Source organism: Falco naumanni, chromosome 6 (genome assembly GCF_017639655.2).
Source record: "Falco naumanni isolate bFalNau1 chromosome 6, bFalNau1.pat, whole genome shotgun sequence".
Classification (NCBI taxonomy): domain Eukaryota; kingdom Metazoa; phylum Chordata; class Aves; order Falconiformes; family Falconidae; genus Falco; species Falco naumanni.
Window position 1 is genome coordinate 81,211,752 of NC_054059.1, and position 27,311 is coordinate 81,239,062.

Consider the following 27,311-nt stretch of genomic DNA (forward strand, 5'->3'; position numbering starts at 1 on the left):
TTGGCAGAATATGTCGCTGTTTATCTCAGGCTCTTATTTCCTTCATTGTATGAAGCTTGGCACTGGGAATGAGAACCGACTACTTTAATTTCACTACCACTAAGAAGAAAAAGGATAATTATAAAGTATGTGCAAAGCAGATAATTTACTGGTATGAATGCAAAGAGATCAAGTGTCTTAATGAAAAAATTAGAGGTTCTTGCTAGAGCCTATACCATTGCACAAGCCTTTCGACACTTTATTAACTAGGCTTACAGAGTCCCTCCTCTATTGAAGGTGTGGCTGGATCTGGCTTTTATTTCCATGCTCCCCAAAAGAAAGAAAGAATAAAGCTTTTAGGAGTAGTATACTGGTTTGGAACAATTTGAATCAATGAAATTATAGTTTTAAGATTCTGGGCAAGGGGTCTCATCATTCCCCTTGCAGAAGTGGCCACAAAGAGAGTGCATTTTATTGTCTCCTCACTTCAAGTTCACCATTGCACTTTGGAAGGACAAGCTACAAGACTGAAAGCAGGTAAACGATCGAGTGGTCTGTCGGTGCAATATTCGTTTTCAGTCTGGAAGTTCTTTTAGGCATAGAGGTATAAGAACTGTCCTTAAGTGAAAATAGCTGTATATTCAAACACATATCAACGCTGCTTTAGGTGTAGTTGCATGTATACTGCTGTGTTGTGGCATAGGCAGTTGTTTCTCTGCTAAAGCCTTGTCGCCTGGAAACCGGAATAAATGTTTCAAACCAAAAAATAACCTAGAAGTAAGGTGCATGTTATGAAATACAAAAGCCTTTAGAAAAAAATACACGCCATGCATTCTGTAGAATTAAACAAAATAGGAAAACGGCCAGATTGGCACATTTTATTAAGGATAAGTGAATAAAAGCCTTTTTCTGTGGGTAACAGATCAGACATAGCAGTTGTCTTGGAAAGACTCCTTGACTTAACTCAGTAGAAAATCAACTATGAGGTTAATATATAGTGCTGACAAGGTAAGTTGTCAATGCTAAGACCCTTCAACATTTGTAGTATGCTGGTGCTTTTTATTTCCCTTAAAAGCATAGGAAAATCAGATCGAGTAACACCTGGTTGTTGTCTTACCTGCGATCTGTCTGGTGGATCAGTACCTCTGCAGTAGCCATATAGGGTCTAATAAGTGAACATGGGAGCTGAGGATGGATGACCACCCAGCCCCCTGCCACAGGATGTATTGCTCCATCTGTGATCCTGAGGTGGCTGCTTGCAAGATATTTGTTAGTAGTAAGGTGGGTACTTGATGGCTGCGATAATTTGTAAAGGTACGTTAAGATGTACAATGAACTGCAGCAAAGGGAAATGCTTTTAAGATTAATTGATGTGCATTTAGGAAATAAAAGAGAGGATGAAGGATGTGGTACTTCTGAGAAACCTTAGAGTTTGAATTCTTTCATTGGGCTTCTTAAATGAAGATAGATTTTTCATTGCTTCCTGGGTTTTTTTTTGGTTTAGGGTTTGGGGGTTTCTTCAGTTTTTTTTGAGGGGGGGTAGGTTCCTTGTCTTTTTTTTTTTTTTTTTTTTTTTTTACAGACTGTAACTGTTATTTTGGATGGGCTAGTTTAGATTTACTGCAAAAGTGAAAAGAAAAAAATTACCAAGGCAAGGCAGCTGTTTCACAAATAGGATTTGTGGCTGTCATTCTTGCACTAACTCCTCTGCTGAAGAAGTTATGTTGCGGGATGAGCTGTCCCAAATCATAGCCTAAAAAGTTAAAGGCTGAATTAACATAGTGCATCCAGGCTTCAAAAAAAAAGAAATCAGTAGAATTTATTTTCACAGGTTTTACTAGCAAAAGCTAACACAATTTTGTGGGGCATATGTGAGAAAGCCCTCTTTTTGAACCTATCTGTAAGTGACCTGCCTGATGTTGCACAAGAAACCTCGTATAGAATAACAGATTAAACCCAGGATTTTCTGACTCCAACTTGGTCTGCCGAACACCATCCCATCTTGCTGCTCTGTGCACATCCATATATTGAAAAAAAAATATTCCCAAAACGCTTTCCATAGGAAAATGGAAACAGGGCATTTGTGGGAGCTATTGTATTTTATGAAATTAGCAATTATGCCACTCAGTCCCTCCACATTATTGCTTTTCTGAGTGACTCTACCTTGTGTGTGTTCCCAGCAAGAAAGATGCTGGTGCTCAACTGTTCCACGAAGCTGCAGATGCTGGAGAAAATGCTAAGGTGGAGTTTCCCTGAGTCCCTCAAGGTAACACAGTACTGAGATGTTTTCTGTGGAGTTTCCATAAGTGAATCAGGACGTTTGTTGGGGAACCAGAGTTGGGGGGAGAGGGTTGTGGTTTTTCTGGACAGACTGGTATCTGCTGTATAGATGACTACACCTGAGATACCTGTTTGGCCCCACTTACTAACCCAAATCCACATACTTAAGTAAAGAAAGAAGCAAACTGGTCCACCTCCTCTCCAAAGTAATGAAGGCTGGCCTAGTTAGACAATGGTTTATCTTCATGGTGATATGCTGTACTGATGAATGTGTAGGTATCAACCTATGATGTGGGGTGTTTGTGTGTGTGTATGACAACCTAAATGTGTGCTTTCTGCTCTATGTCACTGGTTCAGCCTCTGGTTTATAGCATGTGTGCCACGTTAGCAGGTCTCAAACTGTCTGTCTCCTCTTGGCTCTCCATCCTGCAGGTTTATGGAGCTGTGATGAACATCAACCGAGGGAACCCCTTCAGGAAGGAGGTGGTGGTGGACTCATGGCCAGATTTCAAAGCTGTTATCACCAGGCCGCAGAGGGAGGTAGATTGACATGTTTTTGCCTGTGTTTCTGAGAGGTAGATCCAATGTGACTGTGGCCTCCCTCTCAGCTTTCCGAGAGCTTTATGGATGGAGCTAGCTTTATCTGGGAAGTGTGTAACAGGTGGAGGTGTAAAGTGTAATAGGACATCCCAGTGGGTGCCAGCACAAAGCCCACTATAGGGAGTGCTCTATCCTGAAACATTCTGCCTTGATTTTAGCATAACCAAACTTATTTCTGAAGTATACAGCTGAAGATTAACTTGCACAGCTTATGCAGAGACACATTTTACCTGCACTCATGCCACTTGACCAAAGTTTCCAAGGATTCTTTTGTCTTTCTAGCCTTTGCACAGACAGAAAAAAAGAGTTTTTAGTGAGGTTGTGATAGGGCAGATGTGGCTACAAGGTGAAAGAAGGGTCCTTCTGCAGTCTTTTGGTCTGTAACAGGCAGTGTTAAAGAGAAGCTGGGAGCGAACAATGTCTTAACCCCCTCTGTCCACTGTGATGAAGCAATCTCTGAGTCACACGAGTTTGTGAGTGCTTCCCCCATGCCAGGCTAGGAAACAAGCCCTTGGTGATGTAGGCTTCTATGGGGTACTGTTAAATCCTTGGCATTGGGATTAATTTGTCTTTCAATTTAGAAAGAATTAAATCCTTGGGAAAACCAGCTCTCCTACATCAGCAATCCAGGAGTCAGCATACTGGACAACCCCCAGCTGGAAGTTTGGACCTTTCCAACCTGCTTGGGAGTCTAAGAGAGTTTAATAGTATTGATGAGGCCAGCCTGTGCTATTTCAGCTCTGGGACAGAGAGCAAGCATTGGTACTATTTTGTTTACCAGAAGAGATGAGGTCTAAACTTGTTGACCTTGGCAACCAAGTAACACAGTGTAGTTTTTGGGGCAACCAGCAGTAGAAGTGAGCTTTGAACAATGAATTAGGCAAGAATTTCAAGAAATTGCCACCAGGTTTGGGTTACTCTGTCTTGGGTACGTGAGGCCTTACTACCATTGCTGTTTTCTGCTAATATGACACTGTGGAGAGCAACAGATATTTCTACTGTCTTGCTCGAGAGTTGCTACTGAAAATGTCCTAAAAGAAGCCAACCTGAAGCTTGGAACATTCTTTAGATCTCTGGGGTTGTCCTTCTCCAATGTGAAAGACGTATGTGGGAAGAGAGAGAATTTTTAATACTTCCATATTTTTTCTCCTTAGAATGAGATGGATGACCTTGACCATTATACCAATGCTTATGCAGTTTTCTACAAGGAGCTACAGGCTTACCAGGAGCTACTGGAAAACCCAAATGCAGTCAACTGGGGACAAATTTTTCAGATACAAGGTACAGTCCAGCCTTACTTGGTATAGAGGAAACAAAACAGACAAAGCCTTCACGGAGTGTAGATCCTGCCATTCTGCTCTGTAGAAAGTGTTTTTTTACTCAAGTAAAACACAAGATCTAGGATATGGCTTTTCTAGCTTTTGAATTTTGTCTATATCATATTCACTGTTACCATTTCAAGTTCTGTTTTTAATTAGATGAAGCTATTTCCTTGTCAGGAAGGCATGTTTGTTGATGTTTAATTTTGCTACTGGCCATAGGATTCTGTAGACAACATGCAGACTGAGGTGAGCAGTAGTTAATGTGGTAATTAGAGGCTTAGTTAGAGCCAGTTTTGAAAGCTGAACCCAGACAAGAGCTAAATGGGAAATAACATGTGCATTTTTAACGTGATTATGGATTAGGTGATTCCTTCATGACCGAAATCCTTATGTTAGGACTGGGTAATTCACTGTGGCTCAAACAGAGGGTAGAAGTTCAATGGGAAGGTCACTTGGAGAGGGTCTGTGTCCTCATTGTTCTGGTGGTTGGATTAGATGAAAAGTGTGATGCCTTCTGACCTTCATGTATGTAAAGCCAGAGTGTGGAGGGAACATAGCCAATAATTTTGGAGATTTCAAATACCTGGCTAGTTCCGTTTAAAGTGTACTGTTGAACTTTATTTGCCCCCAAAATGCTTTCTTTTTAAAGTGTCTTCGTATTTATCTTTGTATACACAGGGCTCCAGGATGGAATATGTGAAATATCCAAAACTATGGCTTTATCTAAGCAGGTAGATGTGAAAATATCCTCTTTCCAGATGGTTATCCACTCAGACCCGGACACGCTGCCAGATGTCAGACTTCAGTACGTTTAAGCACCCAGTGTCATTTGTTGATGTCATTACTATAGCAATATATTTCCTGAAAGTATATTTACATCAACAATATCAGGAAGACTGCTGAGCTTTCTCTGTGACTGGGTCAAAAACCTGACTAAGGAGTTACTTGGTAAAGAAGGACTCATTCCCTTAAATACTTACCAATATTTTTCCTTAGTCAGTCTATCACCTTGGCCTTTTTATGTTCCAGAATAGTCCCCATCCCCTCCTTTCATCATGAATCGTGGGATCCACAGGTCTGCTTTCCACCTCCTTTGACTTTTCCTGTGTTAAGGCTCCTTAGATTTGATAGATGGATCTGGGACTCCCACAGTTTGTTTTTCACAAGAGATCTTTATACAACTGCTTGAAGCCTTCTAAGTTTTCTAACATCCCTCTGCTGGCAAGACATTGGTCTGACATCACAGCAGAAGAATACGGAAACAAGAGGCTCCATTACGCCTGGAATAAATTTCTCAGCAGTGGATTCAAAATCCAGAGGGAATCTATCAGTCTTGGAGGCTGAGAGACTGGAAAACAAAACCTTTCCACTCCCCTGTGCTACCTAATATGTCACTGAGGCTCCTTGCCTTCCTTAACATGTTCTCCACTCTTCCTGTAAGGAACAAGGTGCCTCTGGAACGTGTTGTGTGGACTCAGGAGCTCAAACTCAAACTCTAAAATGGGGTGGTGCTGCCCTCTATAATTATTTCCAAACTTCCAGCCTAATGAAATCAGCTCACTTTGATTCCCCTTTCTGATATAGACCTGGAAATCTATTTGACTGGAGAAGGCAGCGTTAAATCTAGTGCAGTTGCTCAGAGAATGTGAGGCACAGCTTTCTGTCTAACACCCTTTGTGTACTGTCTCTTAGGATGGACCCTAACTTAACGTTGGCTTGCCTGGACATCTCCCATGCCAGTCTGCTCAGCAAAACCTGGTCACGGGGAGACAACCCAAGGTGCCAAAAGTACCTTGCTAACCTCATTTGCTGCTTCCCCAGTGTCTGTGTCTTGGATGACAATGGGTACCCCCTCTCCTGGAGCCTGACGGACCAGTTTGCCACCATGATTCATGGTTATACTCTTCCAGAGCATCGGAGGAAGGGCTACAGCAGGCTTGTGGCTACCACTTTAGCTAAGAAATTACATAGCTGTGGCTTTCCAGCACAGGGTAATGTCCTGGAGACAAATATACCATCAATAACATTGTTGAAAAGCATGAATGCCCAGTTTCTTCCCTGCCCATTTTTCAGAGTGATTCATACACCTTTTCAGCCAAATCTTACTTAGCCAAACCTCACAAAGCTCTACATTCAGATCAACTTTTGTGCACTGTGGGAGCACTTCGGTGGAATTTAATCATTTAGGTGAGATCAGAAATCATAGAGTTTCCTGCATAAGCCTAAAATTGAAGCTATTAACACTCATGACTTCTCTGCTCAGGCAAAATGGCTCATGGCAAATCCAAAAGACTTAGGAATGGTTATAAGTTTAATAGTTTTGTTGTAATTCAACTGTAATCATACTGCTTCTGACTGAAGAATTATTCCTTCTGTATAACCATTTCCTGGCATATATACAGCAGAATCCTTGGACATCTCTAACCCCATCTTTCTGTCCTGGTATAAGTTCTCAACTCTCTCCTTTCCCTAACATGGCCTAAAAAAATTAGTACATGAAATTAAGAAGCAGAGAAACTTGCAAGGAGCAATCTGAAATAAAGAAAAACTTTATAAAGAAGTCTTTTAAGTCTGATACAAACAAGTTGTATCTACTGTGTGTCTCCTGTATGCTCAAGACAAATCTATCTATCTTCCACTCGTGGTAGAGCTAAACGTCCAAAGGCTGGATAAAAAGTCTTGTAGATTCTAACTTCAGCACATAGGTGTTTTATCACAAGTCAGGACAGCTTGCTAGAAGTCATTTCTATCAATTCTATCAGTAAATAACTCCAAATGCTTTGCAAATGCTCCTTCCAGGAGTGGAAGTAAGTCTCACTATTTTCACACCAGCCTAAAAGCTCACTTAAAATTTGGCAGAGGCTGCGATACCTATGTTGTCCCTCAGTCGAGTGTCCAAATATAGGTATGAATTGAGAGCAAAACCGAGGATGCTATCACTGAAGGCCATGGGAGGGCAGGTGGAAGTCATGTGTATGCCAAAGCTGATAAGACTTTTGCACAGGAACCTACTAGGAGGATAATGACATGACTAAGGTTGTTCCTTGAGCAGCACAACTATCAAAGGCAGGTTGCCTATGATATAAAATACAACGGAGCCTCTATTCACTTGGCTGAAGGCAAGTAGTGCCCTTCCTGATCAGAAGGCAACAAATCTCTGTATGTCACATTTGTTAACCCTGTGCAGGTATCTCCAGTGCTGCATGGTGTCTGAGATGACGCTAAAGGCAGGGTTCAGTCACTGCTGAACAAACCTAAGTCTATTCAGGTTGAGTCAAATTGTTGTCTAGGCTCCACTGTCTGTATTCAGAAGAATAATGAATAACGACAAAGAATAATGACCACTGATTAATGACAGTGTAGATTAAACCTCTACTTACTTGCCTAGGCATGGGTGTCTAGTCCAACTTTAGGCATCTTAGAATATTTGATATACCTTTCTGACATTCAGAGGCCCAGTGGGAGACCAACACTCTTCTGGGCTACTCATTGAACATCAGCTGTCATAAAGCATCTCAAAGATGCTCAAAATACTCAAGAGCTAGCCAACCGAATTAAGTCACTGGGGCACATACAGACACTTGCAGTCAGACACCGAAATTTGTGTGCCTGAATTTGTAGCTGAATCCTGCAAATTGCACATGCTTTTAACTACCAGCATGTGTCTTGAGGTACTACCAACACACAGCATAGGAAGAGCAGCTCTGAAATTTTTTCTTGCTGGAGGTCATCAACTTCTGCTGATCGAGGCAGTTGATTCCAGAGGATGTTCATAACTTTTAGTATTTCTGTTGGATCCTGGAACTGTATAAATTACTAGTCTGAACCACCTCTTCCAGCACCTTGCAGAAGATAGTTTAAAACAGGAGGACTTTTGTTTTACAAGGCACCTGGTCCGGTACACTGACTCTCTTTTATATCTTAAGAATCACTAGACTTTGTTATTTAGTCAGTATTTCTTAGCTTTCTGTGTTACAGCATGTCTATTTACAAATATATCCCCAGAGAAAAGTGAAGCGGTAATGCAGTGGTGATTGTCTAGAGATAATTTGCTGTATGAGCAACTTGTCACTGTCATGGCGATTGCTTCTACAACACCACACCAGTGCCTTCTGCTCATGGCAAAACAGAGCAATAAGCATCACACCATGCAAGCTCATCTAAAGACTCTGCATCTCAGCCTGAGATGTCCGCCAAAATCAGATCTCTGCTGGGAAGCAGAACAGTGGGAGGCTTATTATACCATCCTGGAATTTAACTTTGACCCGGAGAGGTACTGTACTTTCTGTTACACCCACATATGTACACATCTGTATTTGGATCCACCTGGATTAAAAATCAGATTGGATAAAACCCTGCACAGTCTGTTCTGACCTCGTGATCTGACTCTGCTTTGATGTCCTGCAGTCCCTTTCAGCCTCAATTAGCCTGCGGTCCCCTGAGCCTGTGAACTTGTTGGCATTCTCATTTGGCACTGCAGTTTCACACCCGGGATTTGAATGGATGTGACTGGAAGCAGGATGTGACAGTGAAGGGGATGGATGCCTATGGATGCTGCTTTCTGGTGAATTTACTATGTATGTCTAGCATTTGGTGGATATATCTGTGAAAACCTGTACCTAGCACTGCTGGTAAGGTTCCTCACAGACCTGAATTAAAAGCTTAATGGGAACTATTAAGATTTAGCCTTAGGCTTGTGGTTTTCTACTGAACTGAAAGGGGCAATGATTGCAGCACCTCACAGAGTCAGGTCTAGAATAAGAGAAGTCCGTTTTCTTTTTGAGAAGGAGATTTACTAAAGCCAGAATGAGAACCTGTTTTGCCAGTCCCACCTGGTGAAGGAAGGCGAGCAGAAAGGTGGGGGGCAGACAAAGGCAGAACAAAGAGTACAGGTGGTGGGAGGGGACCCTGTAAAGCTGTGCAGATTTGTTCCTGGATTTGTCTGGGAAACAGCAAAAGGGAATGAGAGAGCCACGCCGTGCGGGGAAGGGAAACAAGATTGGAGGGGTTAGACCAGGGGTCCTCAAACTTTTTAAACAGGGGGCCGGTGCGCGGATGCACTGGCAGGCAGTCATCTGCAGCTGCTCGATTCCCCCCTCAGCCCCCGGCGGATTGAGGACCCTGGGGGGCCGTGTCCGGCCCGCGGGCCGTAGTTTGAGGACCCCTGGCGTTAGTGTTGGAGAAGCAAGGTTAGGTCCTTCTTTCTACTTGAGAGAATGAGCCATGAGCATCAGAGAAAGCACCTTAGAGAACCAAGTCTATGGGAAGGCTCTGAAGGGACTGGGGAGGAACCATGGGGCTGTTATTGTGTTTTCTTCCGATTTTTTCTGATACTGCTAGCCAGGGTGTCCTCAGTCCTATGTGAAAGCTAAGTAATTAGCTCCATTACTGTGAAGGTCTAAGGCAAACAGCATATGCCCAGGAGGTACATTATAGAAAGCATGAGAGGAAAAAATGCATTCTAAACAGATTCAAGTAAAAAAGCAAATTGTTTAATACCCAAGATACTTTTTCTTCCTCCAAGGTTTGCCTGTCCTCAAAGCTGCTGGCTTGACTTATGTCAGCACTGTCACTCAGATCTCCTTTGATTCAGGCAATGTGGACTAGAAGCATAGTGGTGGCATACCGCTGGCCCAACAGCTGCCAGGGAGCCTCTGAACAGCAGCTGTCAATCTGCTAGAAATTCAAATAACGTGAGCTCTGGCTTCACCTAGTTTCAAAGCTTGACACAGCACTGGTTGGCTTGCAGGGTTTCTTCCTTGCATCCTTTGGCGTCACTAGCAATGCTATCTAATGGGTTAACTAACAACAACCTGGGTGAGTGAGCAAGGTAAATAGTTTATGGACATAGACCTTTGGAAGGACTGGATAGCTGCAGGTCTGTGACCAGGTCATGTTTGACATGGGCTAAATCCAGTGTGTCCCTGACAGGATGACAATGGCAAGCACTTCCCATTGCTAAATACATGCCTGGAGCAGAGTAGGAGGCACGTGTCCTTTTAGGGCACAAAGGATTTTAAATTATCAGCAGGTCCTGGACTAAAAATTCCAAAATTTTCTAGGAGGGCAAGAAGTTGAATTGAGACATTTAATGTCACTGATGTTCAAATATTTCATTATTATTTTAGCTTTCTATAAGAATGTCACTTGTTTGTGCGGTGCCATTTGAAAGTATGTGTACCTGAGCCACTCATACAGGGCTGGCAGATTTGTTTTTTGGAAAACCAAGCTATGCTTCAACTTCATCAATTTTTAAAAACTGAATATATTTTTTGAGCAAAGCAGGGATTCCTGGCGGGAGGGAGCTATTGGCATACAACAGCGAATTTCTGCATGACCACAGAAAAGTGAAAATTGTAGGAAACAACAGTGCTTTTGTAGTGTGTGAGCAGGTGCACAGGTATATACACTCCTGATTCAAAGGCCAATCTGGGTTTAAGGCAGCCTAGTATTTTAGGATAACTGAATACATGAAGATTATAATCCTTAGTATTTCTCAAATCCAGGTAAAATCTGCCATTGCCTTCAATAGGGCCAGATGCCTACCTCTAGATTCTTTCTCATTCAGCCCGATTAGGCCATTTTTGCAGAAGCTGTGAAGGTCCTGCATTTATTGAGAGGGAGAATAATTTCCAGGTAATTACATCCAGTGATTATTTGGTTTGAAGACAGAAAACAACCGTTTGGTAAACAGAGATACCTCGGCAAAGAGCCTGAGGTGGTCATGCAACATAGGAACCTGCCATATGAAGGGCAGAATTTTAGGCTGCTCAGGCAAATAAAGGTCCTGGAACAAAAAGCAGGGTCAGTTCAGAGAAGACTGTTGACTTTTTAATTGAAAACCCTCAAAGTGTAATCAGCACAGGGAACTCAGTGAAGCACTAACATGAGCTTTGCTGCTTCTATTTTCTTGCCTTCAGAAGGACGTTGATGGGAAGAACTTAAAGTTCTCATGGAAGTGGATTTATCTTCTTCGCTTACTCCTAGAAGTATTGCCAGTTAATGGAATGTGAAGAGAAGATGGCTTTTCCTTCATCAAAGAAAAAGTAACATACTGGGGTCTATGGACTCAGTACTGGAGCAGGCTGTGGCCACAGTCTAGACATTCTGATACCTTTGCAATGGATTTTCAGAGGCATAGATGATCTTTGTGCCTTTCCATAACTTTTCTTTTCTGGTCACGGTTTGTATATTAGTCCTAAAATGATAAGAATTCTTCATAACTGGGATGATCCCTGTTAATTGCCAAAAATATTTTTGAGATAAATCAAAGATTATATGGTAGTGTGATAAAGGGCACCTACAGTAAAGAGAATGAATCATGTAGTATTTGGAGTTTACCTCCTATTGCACTTCTAGGTGGAGTTTGGTTTATTACATGTCATTCTGCATCAGGGTTGAAGTTTAGATAGAAAGGACCATCATAAATGCTCATTGACTGCATGGTGGGACAGTAGGAAGAAAAATAAGGTTTACACAAGCAATATCTGGGAGGGCTGCTCCTGATCGGTGATAAGCAGGTTTCCAATGACATGTAAAGGCTTTGGTCTCTTCAGTGTCTATTCCAGAAACTTTTTATATTTCATAAGCAATGGAAAAGTCAGGACAAGCAATATGCACATAGTAAAGAGGTGACCTTCATCAGGCATGGGGAGGGAAGAGTCCCCTACACACCCTGTAGTGATTATTCAGTAAACAACGATGCTCTTCACACCAGCACTCGGCCAACGAGCCCTGACATGTCTAGGTGGCACCCTGAGGATGCCTGAACCAAGGGTACCACTCAACTACCAGTCTACCTACAGGCAGAAAGCAGACACGGAGGCTTGAAGCAGTATCAACCTAGGGCTATTTCGACTTTCAGTCAATTTTAACTTTCTCTTACTATTGCCAGGGGGTGGGAGCTTTCAGACCGCTCAAATTTGCAGACAGTGTTTATGCAATGTTTAATAGCAAATCAGAAGGTTCATTACAAAAGCACCAGCTGTTTGCCACAGGTGCATGCTTTATTTATTGAGGTTATCCATTTACAGAATGTTCAGGAAAAATCTTAATGACCCTCTGGACTCAGGTCAACTTGGCTTAAGGTTTTCCTCAGAAGTGATCTGCTATAACAAGTACACAGAAGTTATTTCTTTGCACATGGCAAGCTGTGTCAGATGTATCTGACACAGAGTATTTGTGAAATAAATTTCCAGGGCTTTTTGATTTACTTGTAGCATTGTTGGCCTTTCATCATTGGAAGAAGGTCAACAGAAAATATCAGGGAAATGAGAGAAATACTTACAAAAGATTAAATTGCCACTTCACAGCTGTAAGTGTCATGTGGTGGAGGGAAAGTTGCTGTTTCTTCTCAGAGTGAGAAGCAGTCAGTCAGCTGGTCTGTCAGACAGGAGTGTGCCCAAACTGTCCATGGAAACTGGGCAGACCAACAAGACTAAGTACTTTTCTAAGTATAACTGTGGGCCTTTTTGGTGAACATCAGATGTGAATGAATGTCCTGTTTCTAGTACAACTGGGTTCTGCCTTGTCCTACCATGTGTGGGTCTTGCCTGTAGAAGTTACAGCCTCCATAAGGGCGTTCATCCTGGTGATCTCACAAACATCAAGCAGCTGTGCAATAACTCATGAACAATCTGACATTGCCATTTTTCCGATGATGTCCACCTTCTTCTAAGTTAGTAGAGACCTAGAAATGGAGGTTTGGCCTCTCCAGGGCTGATGGAAACTGGCAAGAAGTCAAGACTAGGGGCCTGCTGTGCTCATGAAAAAATAATTTATTTTCATAATTTTGTTTCCAACCTTCCAAGTGAAAAAACAGTGTTTAAACTGAGTGGCTTTGTTCTGAAATGTTAGAGCTGGGAAAAGACTGAAAACCCCATTGTACTGGGTCTGGCCGAGCCCCATAGCAGCCCTCACAGTGCTGTGCTTGTACTGGGGGCTGGAAGGGTGGGGATATCACACCAGTGGTTTGACTGCTGCTGTGCAGTGCTCCCACAGCACCAAGGCTGTCTCACCAACCTTCCCCCCACACCACCACCACCACCAACAGGCTGGGGGTGGGCAAAATCTTGGGAGGGGACTTAGCCAGGACAGCTGACCCAAAGTGACCAAAGGGATATTCCATACCATATGATGTCTGTTCAGATATAAAAGCTAAGAGAAAGGAGGAGGAATGGGAGGCATCCGTTATTTACTGTGTTTGTCTTCTGGAGCAAGTGCTACAAGCAGAGCAGCCCTGCTTCCCAGGAAGTGCCTGAACATCACCTGCTGATGGGAGGTAGAGAATAACATCTTTTGTTTTCCTTCACTTTCACATGTGCAACTTTTGCTATTGCTTCAATAACCTGTCTTTATCTTGACCCACAAGTGCTTTTTTTCATCTTATTTTCTCCTCCACATTTCTAATGAGGAGGGGAATGCTAGAGCATCTTGGTGGGCACCTGGCATCCAGCCAAGGTCAACCCAGAACATCCATTCTGATCTGGTTCTATCTCTGAGGATAAATATGTGGAAAAGCCTCAGATGGTAGGTTAGTTTAGGTCATGTGAATCTATATGTATGCAGATGTTTAAGTAAGATTAGCTGATTTGTACATACAGAAACACTCAGGAAAAGACAGTGCGAATGTATCACCTCCCACCTCTTCATGCAATGTGATCATGCTTTTAATTATCACATTCTTTCTATGGCTTCATAATCTTTACTTATAAATAAATGTGGTTTGTTTCAAGGTTAATAGGAGCAAGAAATGGAAACATCTGATTTGTTTTGAGTACTTTAATGATATCAGAAAGAACAGCTTCAGCGAATGAAACATCATCATCAACTTTAGTATCTTTTCTACGGTGATTCCCTTTTTCAAACCTTGTCTTCAGTGGAACACCCCTATAGTTTCATAAATGTTTTTAATGTTTAAAATTCAGGGCCAGAGAATTAATTATTTTTATTATTATTATTCCTGGTAAAGCTAAATAAATTGTAATTTTCACAGATATTTGCTAACTGATAAAAAAAGTCACCTTCTCCAAGTGCAAACAGCTCAGAAGACAGACACATATAAAGCTGCAATGGAAATGTCCTGCAAGTTACTTTAGCTTTTCTCATGGGAGCCCTCGGTTGAATAACAAGAGAGGCTGTGAGGATCTGGAGTACTACAACTTCCAGCGCAGCTCTGATTTTTTTTAAAGTTGTTCCCTCTGAGATGCAAAATGATGAGGATATGTAGTAGCACAGTTGGCACTTCAGAGAAGATAACAACTTGAGGATACAGAGCTCAATAAGCACCATGAAGATATGCAGCAATATTCTAATATTTAGCAAGTTTTAACCATCCTTTGGCATTGCTGTTATGGTCTGTCCTCTACTGGAAGTGGACAAAACTGTATTATTTAAAATAGCCAGGCCGAAGGACTGATTTAGAGACATCTATATATTTTTGCGAAAAGTGAAAAAAAATAGGCTTCTGTCACCATTACACCTGTACCATCCTCCGTGGTCACAGGAGTGTGTGGATTTATGTATTAGCAAAAAAAAGACTATCAAGTCTTAGACCAGATCCTAAAAAAAACCTACTAAAAGTCTAGCGCATCTTACTGTGTTCAGACCTGAAATGGATGCTCCAGGGGAATGAAAGAACATGAACTTCTGCAGGACCCTTGTAAAGAACAGAAAAAGCTCCATGTTGGGAAGGTTTTCACCTGCACCTGCTCTGTTACCTGGATTGGAAAGTAGGAGGACACGAATTTTAAGTCTTTGCCTCTGGAAGTTTGAAACTTTCTTTTCATCCAACCCCTTTGTGAATCTAGAAACTAAAATAAACATATCTAAATGAGAAGCTTACTACTTCTTTGTAAAAAAATTCCTTAAAATTAAAAGGAAAGTGTTACATCAGAAGAATTCAAGAGGAGGGCAAATTTGTCCCTGAACATAAAAACCACTCACACAATTTTTGGATTCTCATATTAATTTCACTTTTGAGTCTTTAATCATTACTTTATATCTAGCAGTCTGCATTTGAACACTCACAGGTGTTTGAAATATCTACATTATCTGAAATATGCAACAGGGCTTATGTGGCACCGGACCTGTCCCCCCAGCCTGGCAGCTGAAGCCTAAGTAAAAGATCTGAAGGTATCTAAAATGGTGCTAGAGGCTTGCGGTTAAAGCAGTTGAATTGTGCTCTGTGTATCAATTCTAAAGTGGATTGAATTTCCCCACGATTATTTAATTATTTACAGCCTAATAATTGGAATCTGGTTTGCCTACGCAGACAAAGGCATATGCAGAAGTGTTGCTATGAAACACCCCAAACCAAGGGAATGAGATTGAATGAAAGGGAATGTTTAGAGGAGTGTCTCCTTTGAGAAGAAGGAAGAAGTGTCTTGCTTCAGCACCTGCTCTCAGGAGAAATGGCAGGACGGGGAACATTGTCCTTCTAGTGCCAAGTAAAATAGCCAACCTAAGAAAAGCCTAGCATTAAGGCATACCACAGAGAGTCAGCATTGATTACTGCCCAGGCAGAGGAAGAGACTGAACGCTCCTGAAGAGGGAAACTGTTAGGGAGAAGAGCCAAGGGGAGAAGCTGCAATGAGGTATTGGGGAACACTGGTCTATGTAGCCCAGCTTCAAACCCATCTGTGTGCCAAGACCATGCAGCCCTTCTGTTCTGAAAACCTGAAGCTCTGAACAACCCATGTCCACCAGAGAGTGATAAGCTCTGCAGTGCTGATCTTTAAGCAGGACAGTGCAAACTAGGCACAGCTTCATGGTCCATGTGTCTCTTTGGATAAACCGGGACTTGGGAGTGTTGCTGGGGGATATGTTTTCAACAAACACACATTAGCAAGTGAAAATCCAAGTAACAATGTGGAAGCTGAGGGTCTGTATTACTTAGCCCAGATTAGGTGATCTAATGGGTTAATCCATGAGCCATCAATTAGTCCACACTTCAGGTCCACCTCTGCCCTCCCCCAACAGATCAAAAATAAAAGAACACCACTTTGCTTTAGAAGTACTGGGAAACTCCATTAAGATGCAAGGTGAATTATTTTGGCCAAGGAATTAAGAAGGCAGGTATCAAGAAAAAGTAATTTAAACATTTTTGAAACTAATTGATGCTGATTATAGCTCTAGGGACGTGTTACAGCACACATTTTATAGGGTTTGGGAGTGACGTTAAACGAAATAGCAGGGCTGAGGTCCAGGTCTGAGATGGAAACTCCAGGGGGAGGGTGGAAGGTGAACCTCTGCAGGAGGCTGGTGAAGAAAAGGAAGAGCTCCATTTTGGCAAGAGTCTCACCGGCACATATCCTCCGCCCTGGAACGAAATGCAGAACAGCCATAAGAGAGTCATTGGGAGCTGTTTCTTCAATAGTTGGAAGAAATGAAAACCTCTGAACAGCATTTATTCTGAGGAAGATCAGCAGGAATCCAGAACACTTGAAATGTCATATTCTAGCTATGAATAAAGAACATAGTAGCTATTAAAAGTCTATTCAGTACAAGAATCATCTGAGATACAGGATACTCGGTCTTCAGAGGAATGATAACAAAACTACCTGGTGATTTTTTTCTTTTCCTTTATCTCAATGCTTGCATGTTGGGAGAAATGTATGGAAATGCAATCTGAACTCCTTAATGCCAATTTTGAATAAAATTTGTATTTGCCTTCATATTCAGATTTTTCCTCCACTTGGTTCAATTTTTGGATCCCAGACCAAATTTGGCTGGTTAGTCTAGATTTTGGCTCTATTAATCTAGTCACAGGCAGTTTGTTATGTTAAAATGTGTCAGAAAAGACCGTGGAGACTCGCAAAGGCTGGCTAGAGTGGGACTCAGGAGGAAGGTGCTGGAGATATCTACAGAGACCCTAACATAAGCCTTTCTTCAAAAACACTGTATATATAAATTTTTCTCAGTCCTGGTCAAATTCAGCAGCTTGTAAACTGCTTTAATCAGAGCATGATGATTCAAGGCCAGAACTAATAAAAACCTGAACTAAGACTTGCCTTTACCTTCCCTGTATAACAGAAAATGGAAAATTAAGAGCTATTGCATGGCTGTGCTATGAAATAAACCCTCTAGGGAACGCCCAGACCCGACACTCCCTGGATGTGCTTTCAGCCAGGACACCTACACTTGCATCTGAAAAAGAAGGTGTGTGGATTGGAAGTATCATAAATCCTTCTATGAATAAAAAGTAAATATTTACTATGTGTTGGGTGGCGAGCATGACAAGAAAAAGCCGCATTCAAATATCATGCAGAGTTAAAAATACACAAATAGGGTCTATAAAAAATGCAGAGTGTTGTGAATATGATAGACAAATTAGCCAGAAACTGACATATAGGAACTTAACGGAGCAATGACAAAGCCTGCAAAGCAGGAGGAATGTTGGAGAAGTAGCAGTCATCATAGGGGCCCCAGTCTCCCATGGTTTGGGAAATGGTGCAGGTGTGGAAGCTTAGGTGAATGTCATGCTCTGTGGAAGCCTCAAAAGACAACCCCCTTCTGTCCTTTGATTTTAAACAGAATTTATGGTTTTATATAAGGCAACTCCTCTTTATTGGCGCAGTGTATGAAGTCTTGATCCCAGCTAATATTATCTGTGACTGTTTAAAAGGGATGTGCAAAACCAAAACTTGTTTTTTTCCCAGGGAAGACGCAGAAGCCACCTTTCCTGCATACTTTGTGTGCAGCTGGGTATGGTGAGAGCCAGAGACAAAGAAACCCAGGCTGTGGAGCAGTTGTGGGCTACAGATTATAATGCAGAAATGTGTTATCTAACCCATCATGGAATTTGCTGAAAACCTCCCTCATATTTAAAAAGGTGCTACAATTTTTCATATATAGTAGTTGAATACTGAGAAATCCATAACACCCAAAGGCTGGAGGAATCACAGGACAGTTGTGAGCACCCTTACCAGAGGTATGCCCTGAGACATCTCTGAAATACAGGTTGTGAAATGATCCCATGAAAACAACAGTGTGAAGGCCAGTAACAAACAAAAGCCAACACTGGTACAAGTAGCTGTTTTCTAAGATTTCTACTTGCAAGGGGAGTAAATTGAAAAGAGAAGGCACCTGCTGAAAAAGGCATGAAAGCATTTTTCTTCACAAATTTTCCATTGATGTCAAGAAAGTGCTCAGGATAGAACATGTCTGGTTTCTCCCACTGTGATTTGTCTTGCAGGACAGAGGTCAGTAAGGGGATGATGTAAGTTCCCTGCAAAATACAAAAGGGGAATTAATTTGTAGGAAAATACTGTGGTGGCAGTAATGGCAGTAAGACTTCAAGATTTTCAGCCTGGAGAAAAGGATTGTTCTAACTGCTGTGATGTGACTTCATTAGGCAGTTCATGTTTATCACATTAACGAGGTTTGAGAAAGGAGAAATGCGCAAAGAAACAATCCCGTAGCCACCTTACCTTGGGAATGAAATAGCCTTTGAGAGTGACGTCTGCAGCAGTCTCATGAGGTAAATCCAATGGCAGGATATTAGCGAACCTCTGAATTTCATGGATGACCGCATCTGTGTATGGCATCTGAGTTTGATGCTCGATCCTTGGCGGTTTTGACCCTATCACTTGCTCTATCTCTTCTTGGACCTTTCCTGAGGGAAGAAGCAAGTATAAGTAAGATAAAGGACTCATGCATCCCTGAAACTTATTGTGCTTTACTGATCTAATTTATAAAAGACCTGGATTGAAAACCATAAATTCCCCCCCAAACCTTTTTCCTTTCAGGAGTCATAGGAGGTGGACAGAACTGCAGAGTTTGATTATTTCTTTAACAGTTAGAAACCTAAAGATTTGTATTTTTCTGCCCTCTCTTCTGCCCAAAGTTTCTTGCTCTGACCAAGAGGTATCTCAAAAACCCGACTTGACTCCTAACAACCCTGTACCATAGACTGGAATGGACATGTCAGACAAAGAGCAGTTCCCTGAATCTTCTCAGCTATTGAAAGACTTGGTACAGTCCATTTAACATCTGCACAGGCCTTTGGTTTATTAACAGCCTGTTTCTGAGGGAAGCCTGGACCAATTTCATTGGCCAACACAGGACAGCTCTCTTCTTTTTAATTGATGAGATTTTACTGACCAAAAGACCTGGCCCACACAAACTCTGTTTATAATCTACTGGTAGGCTAACTAGCATGCCCCTCACTGGATCTGAACCACAGGTCACAGTGATTCCTGGGCAATAATTAGCTGGAAATCTTAGCTTTTTGTACCTTAGTGTATTAACTGACATGTTGAGCCTCCAGGTTTCCATTTAGTTCCTAATGCACTGAGTGTAAAGGCATATGTCATAAACCCACTTACTCTGAATTTCAGGATACTTTAGCATCAGCAGGAAGCTCCAGTTTAGCGTGGTGGAAATTGTTTCAATACCAGCAGTAAACAAATTGCTCACCAAGCTTAGCAAGTTGTCATTATGGAAATACTGATTGGTAGTGGATTTCTCCTGAAAGAAGTGGATGAAAGGATGAAAACTTAAAGCTTTCCATGTGGAAATGCAATTTACATAGCTAAACATTTATGAAGAAATAAATCCTATATTTTAAATGTGAAAGACAAAGAACAGCTTTGGGCTTGTACTTTGAGAAGAGTGTTGACAGGTTTTGTTTTGCTGATCTCTGCCTTTACTGGTTTCTCTGTGAAGAAGGTAACCCAGGTGTATCAGAGACCCCAAACCAGGACAGCAGTAAAGCCCCAGTAGTGCTTTTGTTCTGTAATGCATTCTGGTTTTGAAAGAGCCAGAGGGGGTGGAACAACAGAGGGTGCAGGTAAAAAGATGCAGCCTCTGTAAATGTATTGATACAGTCTGAACAAACCCTTAAATAAGGGTAAAATTTTGCTGATTAAAAGGTGTTGGAACTGCAACACAGTGAAAGATTAGTTCAACTCTACCAGTTTGTTGTATGTGTTCTGTCAAATATAGATTCCCTAAAGAAATATGGACTGAAAGGAAATGGTAAATGCCTTCATATAACCATAAAAGTTGGAATAAATGAGAACAGATTCAATTACCTCCTGCTGTTTAACCAGGAAAGCATCAATAAAACTTCTTTGATCATTTTTGTCCAGGTTTTTGAGATGTTCTATGAAAGTGTTTTGTACATAAGCATGCAATTCATCTCTGTTTCGAAGGAGAGTCTTGTTAGCTCTTAGGAGGAATCCAAGGTAAGGGAAGATATTGTAAATCTACAAGAGTGAAAGATGTTAGAATTTACCAGCCAGAGGTCTGAAAACACTGTAGAAACACATTAATAATATTGTGCCCATTTTGCAAATACAAAGATAAAGACTTAACATTAATGTTTTGTTCTTTAGAACAAGAAAAAGTGACTGGATGAATTCATGGTAGAAAATCCAAGGACCACTGAATACGTGGAAAACTCCCAGCTCCAAATTACTAATTTGCAGGTATAGTGTACAACGTCAAATGTCAGACACCTGCAACTTGCCACAGGGAGATGGGAATGTTGGCCAGCAAATTTTGTAGCTTTAGCCAGCTCTTCGTCTAACTTTTTTCTTCTGTCTCAAAGCCTAAAGGAACAGAAGTGAATCTGGTGTCCGTTATTACATGCAAGTATCAGAGAGTATTTATTACTCATTGAGATATTTCAGGGCTCCTCATACAGGCAGACCATATACTCTATAGCTTCTCCCTGCCCTGTTTTCTGAGAGTGTACTGGTTTGCCTGGTCACTTTATGCATGTGAACCATGTTTTTGGGGGAATACTGGTCTTGCTGTTCATGCACTACACGATCCAACCTTTTCAGTCCAGATATAGTACTTTTCAGACTACAGCTTAAGTATGTTTTTGAGAGACTGAGGGTTTGACTGTTGGCTTCAAGATTCCCAGACTCTCTCTCAAGCTTCTTTTTTTTCCCCAGGAAGTGTTTGTAAACCTGTTATGTCTCAGAGTCTTGGATTTTTCTGCTTAATAGAAACAACTGACTACCAGCATTACTATGTTCCTATTGCATGCAGCGGAACAGCAACAGAATATTTTTTTGTCATTACCGTAACCAAAGGCTTCCCAGCAAGCCTCATGTTTTCATTGATCAAATTCAGAAGTCTCACAAATCTGGAGTCTTTGTAGTCAAATCGGTTTCCAAGTAATATCGACACAATTATGTTAGCAACTGCCGCATTAATTATTTTACTAGCTTCAAAGGGTTTTCCTATACAGTGAACAAAAGAATGTATTACATTGTGGCAAGAGATGTAATTTGTAAATGTAAATGTAATACTAATTATTACTATTTATTTTTTATGATCGATTGCTATTGTTGGTTATCATTCAATGCTAGAATACCACGCCAAGACACAAAAATGCCAGAGGAGCCCAATTCATCAAATTGATTCAGCCTGAAGTAAATGTCTTAAAAAGGTCTGAACTTGAAAGGAATACTCTCAAGCCTCTGGGCACTTGATCAAAACCTTAGAAGTTTGAAGAATGAATCATCTACCCACCTTTTTGTGACTCAATGGTATCTGCCAGGTACCCGTACTCCTCCACAATGCGGTCCTCAATGGCCTTTTTTCCCATTCCAAAGTTTCGTAAAGTTGTGAGAGTAAATCTTCGCATCACCTTCCAGTTATCACCATGAGCAAAAACAATCCCTGACACAAAGAGAACATTTCAAGGTGGCAGAAAATTTTAAATAACTAATCTGCAGACATATAATGTAGATATTTAGTAGTAGTCACTTTTAAAACAAGCTAAATTACCTCCTGGCTGAGGAAAGAAACAACTTTCCCTTAAATATTTTCAAGCCTCAACAATAGATTTATTGCACAAAAAAGGGAGGATAAACTATTTAAAAGGTTTTTGATCAAATCTTCAGAAGAACATATATCCTGAGAGACACTTGTCACTGAAAGAAAGAGGGTGTTGGAAATTCAGGTTTAAACTGCTGATACTCTGGAATTGGAACTGAACTGAGATCTTACATATCTGATGATTGCAGGAGAAACCTGACTAGGCACAAATGTCTTTAAAAATTAGGTAGCATCTTAACATGTCATGAATAAATACACTAAAGTCAACAAAATTGCTCTCAATTTCCAGTGCCATTTATATGGTCTTTGATCTAAAGCCATGTGCCAGCTTCTGCTCCATCTGTAGGAAAAAACCCTTTTTTTGAATAAATCAGGATGGGAAGGAAAAATAAAACCAACTTACCATTTCCTTTGGTCAGATCTTCAAAGATTGGAATTTTGGGTCTCTCTGCAAATGCATCTGCCTTGTTTATGAGAGCTTCCTTCACCGCCTCATACCCAGAAATCACTACTATTTTCCTTTGCCCCATCTGAACACTGAAGACCGGACCATATATTTTTGACAGCTGTCAGAAGAAGATGACAGTGATTTACAGCTTTTACAGCTGAAGAAATTCACCACCCTTTCAGTGATGCTTATTTTACTGTCTGATCTCTAAGTTACTAAAATGTTAAATGATTTCCTAAGCACAGTGAAAGAGAATTGATTTAAATAATGTGAATGTGCCAGCCATTATGATGGCTGATGACTAAATGGCACAGTCAGGAGTGGAGTCATGTTGTGTTAAACAGAGCAGAAATGGTAACAGCCGAAACCCCACGTCAGTCAAGGATTGTGCTGACAGCTCTGTCTTCCCTCTAGAACCCCTGTAAATTCAAACTTTGACTTATGTGTGCACACTGATCTCGTTCTTAATGTGCTGCTTCTGTTTGCAGGATAAATCTGTTCAAACTTTTATTACTATTATTGTATAAAAAAAACATGTTTTTTTCTGCACAAGGATCTAGCATTAGGTAAATTCTCACTTTTTATACATGACTACATCCAACATGAATCTGTCTGAGACACAACGTTTAGCCTAAGCTGGTACCTTTTTAACTTGTACACGCAGATTTATTTTCATATAACTCAACGTTCCTGATTCTCTTGACAATAGGAGGATTATTTCCTGACTGCACTTATTTTCCAGTGTGTTTGCCCAGAGGAACAGAAGACAGCTATTTAGCATTGGTATGCAAAATGTTCAGCAACTGGTAAGCAAGTCCAGCCAACTATATGACATAACACAGCAGCAGTGACACGTGTCTGAATTCGGAGTAGCTCCTTTGATGGTGATACAGGCTGCTGTAGCTGTGGCAGAATATAATTGCTTCTGTTCTCCAGTAAAGATTTTCCAGTGCTTGCAATGGTGATGCTCGGGATGAGCATATGGTCTCCAGTTGCATTGATACATTATGTATGTGTCAATATCATACCTTGAGCTAAGCTCAAGTCAGAGAACAAACCTCCTCCATTAGATTCACTGAATTACAGCAGAGACATGTTGGTTCTGCTGGCCTGAAAAGAGATGGAGCTTGCTTTTGCCACCAAGCTTAGGTTGCTTTGTATAGCTATAGAGATTTTCTGGATAATGCATCTGATCTTTTTTTTTTTTTTTTTTGATTTGTGGATGTAACATACATACTGATGTGTAGGTGCAAATACCCCTTTTAAAATCGTCAGCAAGGAGGACGTGTAATTTCAATGTCTACATAGAAAGAACTCTAAGAAAGGAGCAGGTTCATAGAAGTCTTCTGACTCAAAATCAGCAAAGTCCTACAATAAACTAGGAAAGAAAGCACTAGAAAAAAGCCTTGCAAGATTTATTACTTTGTTTTGCTTAGATCTTTGCTGCATTTTCTGGCAACTGTTGGCCCTGAATATAAAGGATATATAGTTATCTCAGCTTTTGGGGAAGAAAGGAGGAAAGGGACATGAGAAGGGCTGCTGAATTGGTGAAGGCAGGAAGCCACAACCCCAGGCACATCAATCACTGGCAGGTGGAGGGAGTCAGACCACATGTCAAAATCACTCCTTATTCAGTTACCTTTTCCTCAAAATGACCACAAAAATAAAGTGAGCACTTGTTATTAATTTGAGTTTAAGGCTGAAACCTAGATGCGTGAAGCTGAATGGAGCAAGTATTACAGTAAAGAACAAATCTTGCTACATTCAAAGTCTTCTGCTCAAATAACCGTCTCCTGTCCTTCGCTAAGGATCATCTGTGAATGCAACACGTACAATAGTAAAAACTCTCTGACATCTTGGACTATGGGGCTTGGTGATATGTGCAATTATGGTACCAACAGAAAAAATAATGACTACCTGTAGGTAAGTCCTGTAGGGTCTCTTCAAATCAAACAAGTGCAGATTTCCAATTATAGGTAATGCTCTTGGTCCTGGGGGAAAATTCTTTCTCCGGTGGTTGTTCCAGAAACCTCCCATTTTCAAAACTGACAGAAAAATTAGGATGAGCACTAAACCAATGGAAGTGTAGCTGCTCCAGCCCATGTCTATTCAGCCAAGTATTTGCTGCAGAAGAGAAAAGGGAAAGCGTGGACTCTAGATCTCAGTCCTTGCAAAAATTTCCCGTGAAATTTGTGTGCTTGCTTATGAATCCTCAGTACGGTACAGAGGCAGGTAAAAGTTTCCTAGCCAAGCATGCGTGACTGGGTGAGAGTGTAGCTCACTGTCCAAGTGTGAAAGTCCAAGAACATGGAGAACCACAGGTCATCAGCCTGGTGCTTGCTATTAAAGTCATACATTCTGCATGCTCTTCAGGTTACTGATTAGCTATATTTTCGTCATTAGCACAGGCACAGCCTTGATATGCTGGGAACTGAAATCAGAATGCCGATGCCCAAGCGATTAGTGCACAAAGGTTTCTTGTTTTTTAAAGCACTTAGGAACTGGTATAACTTTGCTTCCATTGAATTCATTAGGAATTTCAAATCACAGAATCACAGAATGGTTAAGGTTGGAAAGGACCTCTGAAAGTCATCTAGTCCAACGCCCTTGCTCAAGCAGGGCCACTGAGAGACAGCTGCCCTGGACTATGTCCAGCTACTGACTGCCTCCAAGGAAGGACACTCCACAACATCTCTCGGCAACCTGCACCAGTGCTCGGTCACTCTGATTGTAAGAAAGTGTTTCCTGATGTTCAGAAGGAACCTCCTGTGTTTCAGTTTGTGCCCATTGCCTCTTGTCCTGTCACTGGATACCACTGAAAAGAGCTTGGCTAAGTCTTCTGCATACCCTTCCTCCAGGTGTTTATACATACTGATAGGATCTCCCTGAGCCTTCTCTCCACTAGACTAAACGGTCCCCGATCTTTCAGTGTTTCCTCATATAATAGGTGCTCCAATCCCTTCAGCAACTTTGTGGTCCTTTGCCGGACTCTCTCCAGTATGTCCATATCTCTTTTGCACCTGGGAGCCCAGAACCGGACACAGCATTCCAGGTGTGGCCTCATGAGCACTGAGTAGAGGGGAAGGATCACCTCCCTCGATCAACACTCCTCCTAATGCAGTCCAGGATACCAACAGCCTTCTTTGCAGCAACGACATGCTGTTGCCTCATGTTCAACGTGGTGTCCACCAGGATACCCAGGTCTTTTCCTGTCAAACTGCTTTCTGAGTGGGTGGCCCCTAGCATGTACTGGTACCTGATGCTGTTCCTCCCCAGGTGCAGGACTTTGCACTTCTCCTTGTTGAACTTCATGAGTTCCTGTCAGCCCATTTCTCCAGCCTACTGAAGTACTTCTAGATAGTGGCACAATGGCACAACCTTCTGCTGTGTCAGCCACCCCTCCCAGTTTGGTGCCATCAGAAAACTTGCCCCATCATCTAGATTATTAATGAAGACTGGACGCAGTATTGACCCCTGAGGCACCCTGTTAGTTACCGGCCTGCAAATGGACTTCATACCACTGATCACTACTGGCTTTTGAGCAAGTTTTCAATCCACCTTATCCAGCCCACACATTAACAACTTGTCTATGAGGATCTCATGGAAGATAGTATCAAAAACTTTACTGAAGTCTTAAGAAGACTTCTTGTGACTAAGACAGCTTGTTCTTTTGACTAAAAAGCTACAGCAAATGCATATGAGAAAGAAATGAAGAGGCCTAAAAGGTGTCACAGGACTGGTTTGCTCAGCTCCTGCTGGAGCACTGTAAAGGAATTTTAGAAGAATTATAGAGGAATGAAGCTGGGTTAATTAGCAGTGATAATATACAGCTGTGGGCTGGCTTCAGGGGTGGGGGGTTGGCTGGTGTAGATAAGGTGCAGCTGTGGCTGGTTCCTGCTGAGTAGTTAAACAGCTCTAAGGGGTATAGCAGAGGGGCGCTGTGTGAAGAGGGACCTGTAAGAAGCAAAGGGAGGTGAGAGAGAGCACCTCAGATGTAGGAAAGACAAGGAGAGGCCTTGGGAGAAGAAGGGTCCCTGGATGAGGACAGGCTGGCTGGAAGAGGAGCCTAGAGAAGAAAGAATCCGGATGCAGCAGAGGCAAGAAGCAGGGTGGATAAAAAAAAACATGTAAGTTGTTTCTAAAGTGTCTGTTAAATCTATGACAGTCAAATTCTTTGCTGCTTTATGGTGCTTTACATGATGCATGAGGAGAACTTGGCCAGGTTCTTTTAGGAAGAGGAGAAAACTCTGTGGTGCTTAGTCATGTCAGTGAGCCGGACTCATCATTTGCACTGTCCCAATTCTCCTTGCCTAACATGAACTCAAGAAACAAATACTCCAAATGGATGCAGACATAAGGGTCATTGGCCAAATTCACTGGAAAACTGGGGGCTCTGGTCACTTTAGCTGTGCCCTCATAATAAAGTAAGCATCTCTGTACCTTTGAAGACAATGCTGGAGACAGTTTGTTTCTAAAGTGAGAAAGTTGGTTTTGTTTAAGAGTTCAGTGGATCTCATGTTTACTATTCTGAAGTAAATCAGTTCTTAGTTCCAAATATAGGAACTCCCCTGATACTTTTCAACATGCTTGCACAGTATTTCAATACTGGATAATATCTATCATTTTCTTGCAGTAGGTTGTACTTGTATTCGTATGCATCTCTGTGTACTTGGAGGAATGTGTAAAGAACCAAGGTCTGCCTTGGAGGTCAGGGAGGAGAAAGTGTCATTGTGTGGGTATGTGACCTGTGCAGTATCGGAGGCTGATCCCTGGCCTGTTTGCTTGATGAGAAGATACATAGGGTGTAGGGACACATATGTGGCAGTGGACTGTTCATATGTTTTTTTACTGAATGTATGTATTTTTTGTCAGTCAGAAATACATCT

General features: G+C 41.6%; 2 protein-coding genes across 3 annotated transcripts; one reads left to right on the top strand and one right to left on the bottom strand.

Moving 5' to 3' along the window:
• The first annotated feature begins 1,554 nt into the window (after positions 1-1,554).
• Positions 1,555-13,229, top strand: GLYATL3 (glycine-N-acyltransferase like 3). Of its 2 annotated transcripts, XR_005828623.1 has the most exons (6): positions 1,555-2,245; positions 2,692-2,799; positions 4,014-4,140; positions 4,860-4,986; positions 5,874-8,758; positions 11,102-13,229. XR_005828623.1 is itself a non-coding variant. In XM_040599292.1 (5 exons), exons 1-5 carry the CDS (start codon positions 2,168-2,170, stop codon positions 6,289-6,291), a joined length of 858 nt encoding a protein of 285 aa, XP_040455226.1. In that variant the 5' UTR covers positions 1,555-2,167; the 3' UTR covers positions 6,292-8,858. The 2 variants fall into 2 exon arrangements, 1 of the variants encoding a protein (XP_040455226.1); XM_040599292.1 differs by lacking the exon at positions 11,102-13,229 and having other exon boundaries at positions 5,874-8,858.
• Positions 13,230-13,946: 717 nt separating this feature from the next.
• LOC121090512 (cytochrome P450 2K6-like) lies at positions 13,947-24,727 on the bottom strand. Its single transcript, XM_040599125.1, has 9 exons — positions 24,343-24,727; positions 22,381-22,543; positions 21,669-21,818; positions 21,216-21,376; positions 20,216-20,389; positions 19,508-19,649; positions 18,611-18,795; positions 18,267-18,408; positions 13,947-16,500 (listed from the first exon to the last, which is right to left on the bottom strand). The coding sequence occupies exons 1-9, from the start codon at positions 24,526-24,528 to the stop codon at positions 16,313-16,315; spliced, it is 1,491 nt and encodes a 496-aa protein (XP_040455059.1). The 5' UTR covers positions 24,529-24,727; the 3' UTR covers positions 13,947-16,312.
• Positions 24,728-27,311: the final 2,584 nt, after the last annotated feature.